This window comes from Hesperophylax consimilis, chromosome 4 (genome assembly GCF_061612785.1).
Source record: "Hesperophylax consimilis isolate HC1 chromosome 4, BYU_Hcon_1.0, whole genome shotgun sequence".
NCBI lineage: Eukaryota > Metazoa > Arthropoda > Insecta > Trichoptera > Limnephilidae > Hesperophylax > Hesperophylax consimilis.
This window is the reverse complement of record NC_142839.1, coordinates 26504719-26518240: the sequence shown is the minus strand read 5'-3', so window position 1 is coordinate 26518240 and position 13522 is coordinate 26504719. Positions and strand designations below refer to the sequence as shown.

General features: G+C 35.3%; 3 protein-coding genes across 3 annotated transcripts in view; 2 read left to right on the top strand and 1 right to left on the bottom strand.

The window, feature by feature from the left end:
• Nucleotides 1-1189: 1189 nt before the first annotated feature.
• On the top strand, nt 1190-8224 carry LOC149424473 (serine/threonine-protein kinase Nek7-like). Its single transcript, XM_089631068.1, has 5 exons — nt 1190-1438; nt 5582-5801; nt 6240-6442; nt 7748-7861; nt 8036-8224. The coding sequence occupies exons 1-5, from the start codon at nt 1190-1192 to the stop codon at nt 8222-8224; spliced, it is 975 nt and encodes a 324-aa protein (XP_089487194.1).
• Nucleotides 8225-8699: 475 nt separating this feature from the next.
• On the bottom strand, nt 8700-10964 carry LOC149424472 (uncharacterized). Its single transcript, XM_089631376.1, has 3 exons — nt 10752-10964; nt 10576-10647; nt 8700-9609 (listed from the first exon to the last, which is right to left on the bottom strand). The coding sequence occupies exons 1-3, from the start codon at nt 10864-10866 to the stop codon at nt 8876-8878; spliced, it is 921 nt and encodes a 306-aa protein (XP_089487502.1). The 5' UTR covers nt 10867-10964; the 3' UTR covers nt 8700-8875.
• Nucleotides 10965-11661: 697 nt separating this feature from the next.
• Nucleotides 11662-13522, top strand: part of LOC149424471 (cytochrome b5) — a 44901-nt gene continuing 43040 nt past the window's right edge. Inside the window, exon 1 of the mRNA XM_089651611.1 lies at nt 11662-11741. Within this exon, the coding sequence (XP_089507737.1) occupies nt 11736-11741 (6 nt within the window). The 5' untranslated portion in view covers nt 11662-11735. The remainder of the gene's footprint in view (nt 11742-13522) is intronic.

The window sequence follows — 13522 nt, the reverse complement described above, 5'->3', positions numbered from 1 at the left end:
CCACACGGATATAGGATAGAGGTAACAGCGCCTTTGCGATCGTCCGACCATTGCCTGGTGACGACATCAATCCCTGTTAACTTCGAATCGCATAACGAGACGCTGAAGAGAAAAGTGTGGCACTACTGGTAAGCAGATTGGTTTGGTGTGCGGGCACATTTCAATTTTTCCCGTGGTCAGCTGTTTTTCAGACTTCGGATCCTTCCAGATGTCCCAAGGAAATTGGCTTCATACACTCCTCTGTTAAAGAAACTGGTGTGGGCTCAAAGCCGTGGTTCAGTCGACAATGCTCAAAAACAGTTCGACGATAAAAAGTCGGAAAACAGATCGGGGTATAACAAAAGAGCAAATCAAAGCGAGAGAATCATAAATGGTCAAAATTCGTGCACGACCTGCACAGATCAGCAAAAAGCTGGCTTCCTGCCCGCTTGGCAGCAATGCGTTCTGGTCGCTTGCAGGCTCAATAGATCGCAATTTCCGCAAATTCAGTCTACCATCTCTTACCTGACCTGACGGCTCACTAGCAAACACCGCAACTGGAAAGACCAATTTATTAGGTAAAAAAAAAAGTTGGTTTTTTCAATATTTTTACGACATATACGGTAATATATTTTCTTCCTAGATCTTAAAGAATTTCATCATATTCTAATCACTGCACTAAAGATTCTTTAATTCATTTTTAAGGTTTTTTTTATATGGAACGAAGGGTTTCCGGAAATCCTTAATAACTTGCTAGATGACAGCACTGCATAAAGCTAAGCTTTTTCGTGAAATCATGAATGCAATATTGATTTATTCAAGTTTAATAGAACCTTGTACTTCAGTATAACAACGCCTCTATTTGTGTTTGTACGTGTTTGCAATAACACAAAATTAAACAAAACATTAAAAGTGGACTATGAAAGTACAAGCTGTTTTTTTAGTTTTATTGATTAATGCTGTAAGGGTTTTCTTTCTGTGAAACATCAATAATAATTATTCATTTGAATATAAATGTTATTTATTAACCTTAGGTATTTTAAATCGTTCCCTATTTAAATTGTCTCTAGTTGTTCGTACCGTTATTTTTACAAATAAAAAATAGCTTACTTGAAATCGTTGTAGAAAGTTTATTCGTCAACATAATGAAAATGGCGTTATTATTGTAATTTTTTTTAATTCGCAAAAAAATCTGTGAAAATACCGCATAATGAGTTCGCCAAACGACTTTACAACGAATAGTGATGTGGACGAACTAGCTCTGACCAGTGGCGGAAGATTCAGGTCGCTGGAACAGTTCCACGTGGAGAAGAGAATAGGTCGCGGCCAGTTCTCCGAGGTGTACAGGGCCGTGTGCCTGGAGGACAACAGGCCAGTCGCCATCAAGAAGGTGCACTTCTATGACATGGTGGATGCAGCGGCAAGAATTGACTGTTTGAAGGAAATTAACTTATTACAGGTAATAACAAACATTCCTCTAACCATTTCAACACCAGAGCTCTTCCTCAGAAACATAAAAAAAATTTAATATCTCTTGAATTTGCTTCGTATTTTGCGTATCGCTTGTGGGGAATAATCCGCACGGCGCACGTATGTTTTTCTACTAGTATGCAATCCTTGTTCCATTAACACCGAAAACATAAGTTCCTCTCGTCCTTCAATGGGTTTTGTAACTTATCGGGATTGCTCTAGCAAGAAATAAAAATAAAATTCCAAATTTCGGCTTTTTTGCTATTGAGATCCATTACTATCTTTGTATGTTTATTAATAATATACTGACACCAAATACAGACTCAACTGAACAAAAAAAACAGTTATAATTATTTCAGAAAAAACACTATTCAATATATTTATAATTGCTTTATACTATCTATACTACTAAATTTTAATCTTATGTAAATAAAATCCTCAGCACGGGAGATCCCAGTGAGGATGATTATTAGTATTATCTTCATATTTATGCATGTTACAGTGTGATTTTTTTAAAATTGTTTAATTCTTTGTATGATAGTTTTTTTTTTCCTTTTTTTTTCAAAATAGGCCTTTTAGACCTGAAATTTTCTGAAATCTCACTTAATAAACAAATAAAAAAATCCACACACAAAAATTTTTAAAATATATATTTTTAGAGTGTTATCAGGCATAAAACATGGTCTATATATGGAAACAAAAATGCTGTGCTGAAAGGGTTAAATCCCGAACAGAGTTGCTCTACGGATGTTAAAATTAGCTACACCTACTACCGGCTTCGCCCGTGGTGGAAACGCAGTTGTGATCTGTAAGAATCTATAAGTATAAAGTTTAAATTTTTTTTTTTTTTTATAGTGAATACCTCACAAGAGTCCCAACTGCTCCCGTCTGGAGCCAGTGAGACTATGGCATCCCCAATTGGGGGATGTTGTGAGGCTGAAGGTAAGTGGGGAAGGGAAAGAGGAAGGTGGGGAAGTACCTGGCTATTCAGATCTAGTCACTAAACACGGCTAAAGCCATTTGGAGCAACGTTTCAATTCTGAATGGTGGTCTTACACCAGGGCGATACTGGTAGTATCTTCCACTCTGGAACGTGCCGCAAATATACTATATATTATTTTAATTAATTAATTGTGAAATAACACAAATTAATCAAATAAAATTTATTTGCGCACGTTGGGTTCGAACCCGCGACCTTCGGAATGGCAGTCCAATGCGTTACCACTGGACTATGCCGGCCGTCGATGATAGAAATAGATGATAGAGATAGAGATAAAATAGAAAAGGCAATGTGTTTCACTTGGGCTTATTTGCTTTTAATTAAAATTCAAAGTGTGATAAAAATAAATATCTCAACAGGTGTCGCACAGGGGTCAATTTTAGGGCCAACCCTTTATATTATATATGTTTCAATTATGAGTAGATTTTTTTCCTTCGTTAAACATTTCGTGTATGCAGACGATACGGCACTCATCACACGAAGACCTGATTACTGCAATGAACCTTATGCAGCTTGATTTCAATGCCCTACTGAAATGGTCTAATGACGCGGTCCTCATAGTAAATGCTAAAAAACCTAAACTTATGCACATAAGATCTCCAGACGCCAGATATAATGAAACGCATTCGCTACATATACACACATTTGACTGCATACATAAAAATGTTACACAGCCCTGTTGCTGTGGAAGAATTGAATTTGTCGAAAAATATGTATATCTAGGTGTAACCATTGACTGCTACATGAAATGGGATGTACACATTACTAATGTTTGTAAACATTTACGGGCTAAAGTAAGTAGGATTTATAAAATAAAATACCTCGTGCCTACAAGTACCTTAAAATTAATCTAATCATCTCTGGCCGAATCCACTATCCGATATGGAATTACGTCTTGGGGACATTCACGTAAAACAAATATAAGATATAATACAAACGTTAAAAAACTCCATTATTAAATTATTAATCCATAAATACACAAATGCAAACAGAAGTCACATCAAAATAATGTATAAGTCTTTGAATGTTTTACATATTAGAGGATTATTGTTTTATAATATAATAAGTAAACAAATTATATCGTCGGATTCCTTGTATAAGGAAAGAGTCTACCATAAACATAACACAAGATTCACTCAAAATGATGGATTAGTGGTTCCAAAATGTACCAATAAGTATAGAGAAATAACTCTAAACTACATTGTGCCCAAGATATCTAATAATCAACCAATGGCAATCAAAAATAATACCTTATGTACTACTAAAGTCAAATATAATCTAAGAAAATGGCTATTGGACATACAAGTATAGCTAATTGGAATTCACAATGGAACTTAAAAATATATAGTAAATTGTACCTGCCCATGTATTCTAAATATGGATATTTATTTATTTATTATTTATTAACGCCCTATCGGGCTTTTACATAGTAAGTTGACAGTATATGTATTTAAGTGTAACATGTACATAAATAAAATAGCTAAATATAATTTACTCATAAGGTATTTAGAAAATAATATGGTTTAGTAAATCAAAGTATGAAAACAAGATCTTTTTTTTAAGCTAATAAATATTACAAGTTAATAACTAGCAAAAAGGTCTAAAATTAGTTGCCTTTTGAAACTCTCAAAGTTATTAACACCAAATATGTCGATAAGTTTACAATATTTGTTTGCAAGGTGATGAATTCTTGGAATTGGTGAGTACAAAGAGTAGTTAGTATTGAGGTTATTGTTACATTTAAAAGTGTCTATGCTTCGAGTTTGTCTGGCAGGTACATTCATATAAATTAATTCCAATAATTCAGGGCTGTCAATGAGAGATTTGATAATTTTGAATAAAAATAATATATCAGTTAGAACTCTTCTATCCGATAGTTTGAGAAGTCTGGTTTCGGTACGTAAGTTATTATAATTTATAAATTCGATGGGAATATTCATTTTAAAATTGATGTACCGAAGAAATTTATTTTGTACCTTTTCTAAGGCTTGAGAATGGACTTTGTAGAACGGTGACCATACTGTTGAATTATATTCTATTTTACTTCGTACTAATGAGCAATATAAATGTTTTAAAGTTAACACATTTTTAAACTTTGCCCCCATTCTCAAAATAAAACCGAGCATTCTCATTGCATCGCTAGTAGTTTCATCGATGTGTAAGTTAAACTGTAGACTTTCGTGGAATAAGATACCGAGATCTAGAATCTGTGAAACTCGAAGAAGATTAGCGCCATTAATGAAATAAGAAAAATGAAGAGGATTTTTACCTTTGTAAAAACTAATAATCTGGCATTTACTAATATTTAGTTGCAAATCATTTTCTGAACACCAAGCAAATAGTTTATTCAGATTCGACTGCAAAATAGCGCGATCATTATCATCTTTAATTATTCTGTAGATCTTCAAATCATCGGCAAATAACAGAACTTTGACTTTGCTAAAAATATTTACTATGTCATTGATGAACAAACAAAATAATATTGGGCCCAGATGAGATCCCTGCGGTACTCCACTTGATGCCGCAAATTTGTAAGAAGTGAATGAATCAACCTTTACCGCTAAGTACCTTCCCAACAGATAACTCTTAAACCATTCAAACATGCTCCCTCTCACTCCCAACAATTTTAATTTACGTATTAAGATTCTGTGGTTTACTTTATCAAATGCTTTACTGAAGTCAGTATATATGGAGTCAGTTTGATATATATTCTTTGGATGTGACTGTTTCAATTGTACTTGTCTGATATATAACGTTTATACTACCACTATTTTTTTATTTTTCTATTCTGTTATATTAACTTACTCCCTTTTAGTTAAAATTTGAGAAATAAAACGAATGAGTCGTTATCTACTAAAGCAGGCCTATGACAATCGTCCTCTTCCTTCTTACATGTCTCCTATTTGAAAACGAAAATAAGAGAATATACTAGAACGATGAAGTCACCTACAACCTCTCTCTGGGACTAATCTGAAAATTGAATATTTTAAATTCAAAAATTCAATGAAATGGCTAAAATACGAAATGGAGAGTGAAAATAACTTTCTATTGGTATGGTTTTAATATCAATGGGTGAATACTTTATTTAACAACAATAAGAAACAATTTTAATCTCGGCGCACTTTTCTACAGCAACTGTCCCATGTAAACATCATCAGCTACCTCGGCTCCTTCGTGTCATCCTCCCGCCTGCACATAGTCCTGGAGCTGGCCGAGGCCGGGGACCTGGCCCGCCTGCTGCGGCACTCGCGCAAGCGGAGGCGGCTGCTACTGGAGCAGACCATCTGGAAGTACTTTGTGCAGGTCTGCTCGGCTATCGAGCACATGCACTCCAAAAGGATTTTGCATAGAGGTGAGAAAAAGAGGGCTACATAAATGGGGTATATTCATATAATATGAATACTGCTAAAAATGTGTGGAAGATTTAAGGTTTATTTTTCTCATTATGATTATCGTACTAAAAATATGTATTTTTAATATTTTCATTCATAACTATTGATTTAAAAAACGATCTGATCCGCACATTCCAAAATGGTTCCAACTGGCTACAACGTCATTATGACATAGAAAACGCCAATGGCTGTCACCGACGTTACCCCGCGTGACGTAACGCTGCCATATTCACGAATAAAAATAAGCAAGTCGTTTTCGCGGCAAATCCAAAAAATTGTCAATAGTAAATATTAGTCGTCAACATAAAAATAAAATTAAAATATCTTCTGTCTCGTAACTTTTTTCGAGAATTACAAAAAACTGTGAAAATTACACATACAAAATGTATGTTATGTAGACATCAAGCCAGCGAACGTGTTCATCACCGCCTCAGGGGTCGTCAAGTTGGGTGACCTGGGCCTTGGCCGTTTCTTCAGTCACAAGACCCTGGCAGCGCATTCGCTGGTGGGCACGCCCTACTACATGAGCCCCGAGCGCGTGCGCGAACAGGGGTACAACTTCCGCTCGGACATCTGGTCGTTGGGGTGCCTCCTCTACGAAGTAAGATTAAATACGCATTTCATTTCATTCATTCACACGCTAACATTGCACTTCACACCATTAATTATTGTAGCAGGGGTATAACTGCAGCTAGGACATCAGGTCGTTGGGGTGCCTCCTCTACAAAGTAAGATCAAATACGCATTTCAGTCATTCATTCACACGCTAACATTACACTCCAAACCATTAATTATTGTAGCAGAAGAAATTATTTTAGAACAGAAACCTCCGGTACGAAGAATGATCATATACGCATTTCACTAATTCATTCACTCAATAACATTACACTCCAAATCCATTAACTGTAGCAGGGATATAAATTGAGAAAAAGAGCAAGGCTGCAAAATATCAGACTATTCAGATCTCTTCACTAAACATTATAAATGGTGGCATCTCATCAGGACAGATTACTTAGGTACGGAGATGCCGGTATCTTCCACTAACGAAGGAGGTGCAAACTTATTTTGACCCCTGGGTTCAAAGCCAACGAGCAAACCGTTCCGCCACGAGGTCTTTGCTCGCGCATTGGGAAGAAAATAATCATAGGTACATTATACTGGAACATAGTGGAACTCTTCACTTAGTCCGTGAAGAATGTGGTGTATCATCTATCTATATAAATGTGCTATTCCACAGGCTTAATTATAAAAAAAATACAGCATCTAATTTGCCAATTAACCGAGCTCTTCATACTCTAAATAATATTTGTCTTAACTGTAACAACATTTTTTCGGATTCACTGTTGCCCAAATTCAAACGTGGCAACATGTCAATAATTTAAAGTGTTCAATGCGCATACATACAGACACACACACAAACACCCACACATACATTACACACATCACACACACACCTATATATTACACACGTCACATGGTAATTAAGGAATAAACATACCACTTAGCAGACATTACAAGGAAACATATCATAGGTACTCAAAATGAAGTATCTTATTCCTGTATATTGTTTCATCTCTGTAAATCATGTACTGTTTGTTTCTATAATATAAAATAAAATAAATAAAAATGCTAATTTTCATTTGTTCAAAATGTTAAATCTCTGAAAGTTTTTCACCGATTGCTTTGAAATTTTGAAGATACAACGTTGTATTTGAATACACATGTGACAGGTAAAAAAATGACAACGTAATGTGTTGGACATTGGACGTTGCTTTTTTTTAAAAAACAGCACCATCCAAGCTATTGTTTTTCTATCTGCACAGACAGACAGCAACGCGTGGCTGAGTACAGCTAGTATAATAATAAAGTATTGTTTTACTCAGATTTTGTATCCTCTTTTTTCCAGCTTGCTGCATTGCAGAATCCATTCTACGGAGACAAAATGAACTTGTTTACTCTGATTCAGAAAATTGAACGGTGTGAATATGAGCCGCTTCCAACGTACGCCTTCTCTGAAAAGGTAAAAAATTACCTTCCTTTTATTTAATCATTTTTTATTTTAAGCTACACTCAATTTCATTAACTAATTATACGAACCTTTTGACAAGTTATTTATGATCCTATGAACCGGATATGGTTCAACATTGAAAAATATGATTATATTGTCTTCATCATTTCCTGGTGTTTCTTTCAGTATCGCGATCTGGTGGATGTGTGCATCCGAGCGGAGCCGATGGAAAGGCCTAGCATCTCTTACGTGTGCTCCGTGGCGAGAAGAATGCACGCCTTTTGGTCTGGCACTGACTACTCTGTACCGTCAACAAGTAGTAGCAGCAACGATTCCAGACCAACCATATCTAAACCGTATTCTTTTTCCAAATAATGTTTTTCTACTGACACACAATCATAAAATCTATATGATACTACCGAACACATTCCGCTACCGACCGGGTTCCTCAGGGTTCCCAATGGGGACCAACACTATTAATAATATAAAAAATGTTCATAATTTCACTTACGTGATCATAGGTTATCACTAGGTTTTAAGATTTGCAAATGAGTTCATATCATTTAAGACAACATTTGGAGGGAATGATTTAAGATTACTTACAAGTGTAACACTGATAGTATATAAAATGAATAGCGTAATGTTGAAAAGCAATCAAAACACAAATACATATTGGAAAAAAGCACTTGTAAACTACTATTTATAACACCAAATCTTTAAAGCTCTCAATATAATCCTAGATTTTTGTGCCACCTAATTATTTTAAAAAAACACCCATATTTTGAGAAAAACTTGTAAATATTTTTCTAACAAATTTACAACAACAACAAAAAACATACGGGTTTTGGTTTAGGTACACATTATATTCAAATGCACTTTATTGATGTATTCTTGAAAATAACTATTAATAAATGTATTTTATAAAAATTAATATTTTTATAATTAATTTTTTCGTACTCATTTCATACAAATTGTTTTACTACACTAATATTTAAAAAATAAGTATTTACAAGAGAAATAAATCTTTCAAGTATCAAATTTTTTATGAATCTCCCCTTCCAGAATCTCCCCAACTTCCACATTTCCTAGATTCAAGGCATTACGATTAACTAATAGCTCTCTTAAAATATCATTTCTCTCTTTCTGAATCTCATTATTTTCTTGCATGCATTGTGCTATTTTATTCAGGGTGTCTGTTTTCTCTCTTTGCACTTCGAGCCATTGTTGGTTGAGATATAGCGGTTCAGTTTCATCCATCAAATATTCTTCTGAAGGATTGTTTGGTGTGTTTTCTTCCAGAAAGTCAGAATTTTCTAATCCCTCAGACCAATAGTCACCCGAGGTGTCTATGTCTATATCTTCAGCACTGAATTCTAGAGGCACTTGATTTCTTTTTGATTTTGATTCTGTTAGTGGCGGATTTTCAGAGTGTGAATTTTTTGGAAAAAGTAAATGTTTTCCGAAAATTTTTTCACATATATCAAAGAATTCCCATTTGACTGACGACCGACGTGAAGATTTATTTCTGTTATTTTGTAGTAGTATTGTTTTGTATCTTCTCTTTATGTTCCTTATTTTGCGGTCTAAGGTGCTTTCAGAAATAGATTCAAATCCTTGGGATTTGAATGCTTGTTTTATTTCCCGCCAGAGAGGTCTCTTCTTGACTCCAGGATTGTGAAAGTCCTTCTTAAGCTTCAGATACATTGTCAGCAATAATTTAGTTGTAGGAGATGTCCAGCGGAAGGAACAGTCATCGCTATCTGAAATTAAAACAACAATCATAAAATCTATCGTTCTCACTGATTTCAATGCACATTTCTGGAGATTTTTAAAAAACATTAACACCACCCGGGAGGTTCTGGGGAAAAGTCATTTCCCTCATGGCCCACGTATTCTTTGGTGATGATGTGTGGGGAGCTTTTTAGGGTAAAAGTTGTGATAAGGAAAGGGGTATGAAGGGTGGGTATTAATCCGGGGGTCAATGCGTCCAGAAGTAACGGATGTATGAATCCATCCCTCCCGCTGCGGTGCAAAACGATGGATTGAGAGAGACCAGTTGGAAAGGTCAAAGGGTCTCTATTAACCAGTCTCTCCCGATCCTGCCCGCCATACAGTTGGTGACTGTTGGTGTTGATGACCCGGACAGATCTCACCCCATAAACCCGGATATCCCTTCTAAGTCACCGAACTTAGCGAACCACTTAGGATGACCTATGGAGGATGTGTCGGTTATTCCCGGTTATTGGTTACCAGTTATACCCGGTTACCGGTTATACCCGGTAATCCCCGGGCGGCGGGACCCATACCTGCCTACCAAATTAGAGAAGTGTTACAAAAAGATTTTTGTTCATTTAATAGGTTAAATAGAGTGGGTCACAATCTATAAAAAATTCCCATATACACTATACATACATCAGCATACAAAAGCGTTACAGAAGACAACAGGTATCTATCTACCTCTGTAGTGGATCATATTTCATCTGTACATTAATAAATACGTTTTCAAGACCACTGGCTTTCTATAACAATGGTTATAGAGTTACTCTATAACCATTTTAACCAATGAATAAATATATGACAATTTTATGTCCGTTACAGAGCAGTAAGGTGAGGTTTTTCAAAGCCGAGGCAAAGGTGGAGGGTTCTAAATCCAGCGTAAGCCAATAATATATTTTTTTTAAGTTTGTAAATGATGCTTGCAAGTTTTTAAACAATATTGTTATTACCTTGATTTTGTGTCTTGTCCGCGGATCGCGAGTTAACATTTTTCCTAATATATTCTACGAAGTAGTCTAAATCTGTAAACAAAATATGAAATTAGCATGACCAATATGACACAACATACAACATGACAAAATAATAACAAATAAATTAGGTAGGTACGGTCGAAATGACAACTTACCAGACTGCAAAAACTCATGGACTTCTGATGTTTCTGTGATATTATAATAAATTCCACCATATTCATAAACATGCTTAAACACAACCTCGTCATTTTCTTCGGACTTCTTTGGCATTTTAACCCATAAAAACCACTTTCAAACACCGGCAACAAACAAATGACACATAAATAAATGACAGCTGACAGCAGTCGCTACTCGCTACCATAAATAAACTACTATCTCGCTACCTCGCTACTAGAGGAATTTAGCGGAGCACATGCGCAGCAGTCTGGAGCGATCGGAGCGATTTGCGGACGCTACTTGAAACAGTTCGACCATGAACGCAATGTTGAAATGGCGCGGGAAAAAATATTATTCTTTTGAAAGTAATTATAATATGGTAATATAAAAATATTTATTTACCAATATATTTTTTAAAGATATTTTGTAAAATGGAAACAGATGTGACAATTTTTTTATAATACTCGTTAAACATCATTATTAAAATAAAATCAATTTTATTGTTTAAAAAATAGAGTTACGAATTAAATAAAAGACAATACCTTTTAATGCATATTTCTTGTTCACAGAGATTGCGTCGTGTTGGGAATGAAACTTGCTCTGACGACATATTTATTTGTTATAAGTTATAACATTGCTTCCCCTAAAATATATATTTTTAATAAAACCTACAAATATGGGATAAACTATAAAATATGGGTGGATTCATTGGATTTGAACCACTGTATGCAGTTTTATCAATATTCAGATGTATTTTTTTTTGAATGAAGAGAGTTTTCAGGAAGAGAGAACAATACATCATGACACTGTCTTAGATAGTCATCAGAAATATAGGGCAAGCGCTCCAAAATAGCTCAATTCTCTATAGAGCCTCACAGCAATCTAAAAAAGTGGGTAGCGGCATACCAATCTCTCTTGAACTGCAAGAAGTGAAATACGAATACGTGCAGCAAAAGGTTTGTTGGACAGAGCCTCGGATAATAATGAGGGTAAGTACCAGTTTTATTTCTCACAATGTAGTGTTATCAAAACATATCTACAGTTAAAAAGACTTGACTATAGAATGATAAAGTAAAAAGCGAGCGTTACGAGATACAATCTGAGAACTGTTAATATTTTACATTTTTTAAGAGACATAATGTGACACATCAACACATAATCTGCATAGGCCACTCCCAAATAAGCGTTGATTTGTAACACGTGTCTGTGTCTGGGGAGACCTTCATTCGGCAGTGGATCGAGTATGGCTGATTATGCACTGATGACACAAGCATTACGTAAAATCCTTCCACGCAACTTGCAATCAAGACACGTAAATTTACAATAAAACGAAGAAGGTTTAATTAACTGTTATATAAAATTGTTATTCTCATTTAAATACAACTTACCATCTGATTATGTCCAACATTGTACAGAAGGTCGTGTACGTGTACCTTCTGGAAGTGTAAATTCGTGAATAATAATGTTACATAACTTTTTAATCAGGCATAATCAGCCAACGTTGAGTCCGGGGTTTGGAGGCTTGTATATAAAACGAAGAATTCCAGTATTTTACCAGAATTTCTTTAAAAAAGGCGAAACTAAGGAGGTAACTTAGTTCGTTTCATTCTATTCGTTTCTGACCTGTTTGATCTATAATCTGTTATTATTTCAGTTTTGAAGAACGACTTGCCCATAATGATATATTAACAGAACTTGAATAGAATCTTCATAGAACTTGAAAATCAACTTTGAAATTTGATGAATTGTTGAAATTCTGTGAAATAACCCGTCCTTAATATTTTTTTTCTATTTCTCTTATATTTGACTTTGAGAAAGTTAGGAAATTCTACAAGCCTAAGCCAGGTATACTGGAATTTGTTGTAGAAAAGGGTGATATTACATAGAACCCCTTACCTTACTAAACAACGCCAGATCCATTAGCAAAAGCTGCTAGTTCAAGCAGGTCAGAAACGAGTAGAATGGAACCAACGGGCGAAATGAATTCGGTATCTTTCTTGCTAGTTTTGTCGGGATAGTCAGTCAGCGAGTGTAATTTGAAAAGTTTTAGCGTCTCTCAGTGAACATTTTTTCTTGAAAATAAATCGTGGTTATTCAGAGAAAAATGAGTAATGCCGTTTTATTAAAAATCTCTTCAAATTGTTGGTAATCCTCATGGAGGAAAGACGGGATCCCTTCCTTTTTCCGCCATAATCCTGTTGAAAACGGGACTGCGAGTCGCTTCATCATAAAGTGTGCATAATAATAGCATAATAGCAAATTCATAATAATATCGGAATACGTGGTATGGACACAAAGGAAAGTTTTTCATGACGATCGAAGTAAATAAAAATAACTCTACAGTGAAAGGGAAGAAGTTAAATTCTGCTGCAGTGGTATGGTTAACCTACAGCCGTGCGATATATTATGGAAATTATTGTAATATTATAATCATTATCTGTTTTCAACATGTAAATCATGTTTATCAATCATATATTTATGATTCGTGCAAATCAGATACGTATTAGGTACATAACATAATGTTGCGTATAAACGGGACATAATTTCTGCGAGCTGAGCCGCGAATTATGGGAGAGGAACAAAGCAACCGCAAACAGTTGCTTTGTTCCGTTCCCGTCATTCGTGGCTCGGCTCGCGGAAATTTTGTCCTGTTTATACGCACTCTTACGTACAAGCAAACGCATGAAATTTGAAAAACCGTACATAGGTATAACCAGAACCTGGAACATGACGCGAAACCGTAACCTTTGAACTGTGTCGGGTTCTAAGG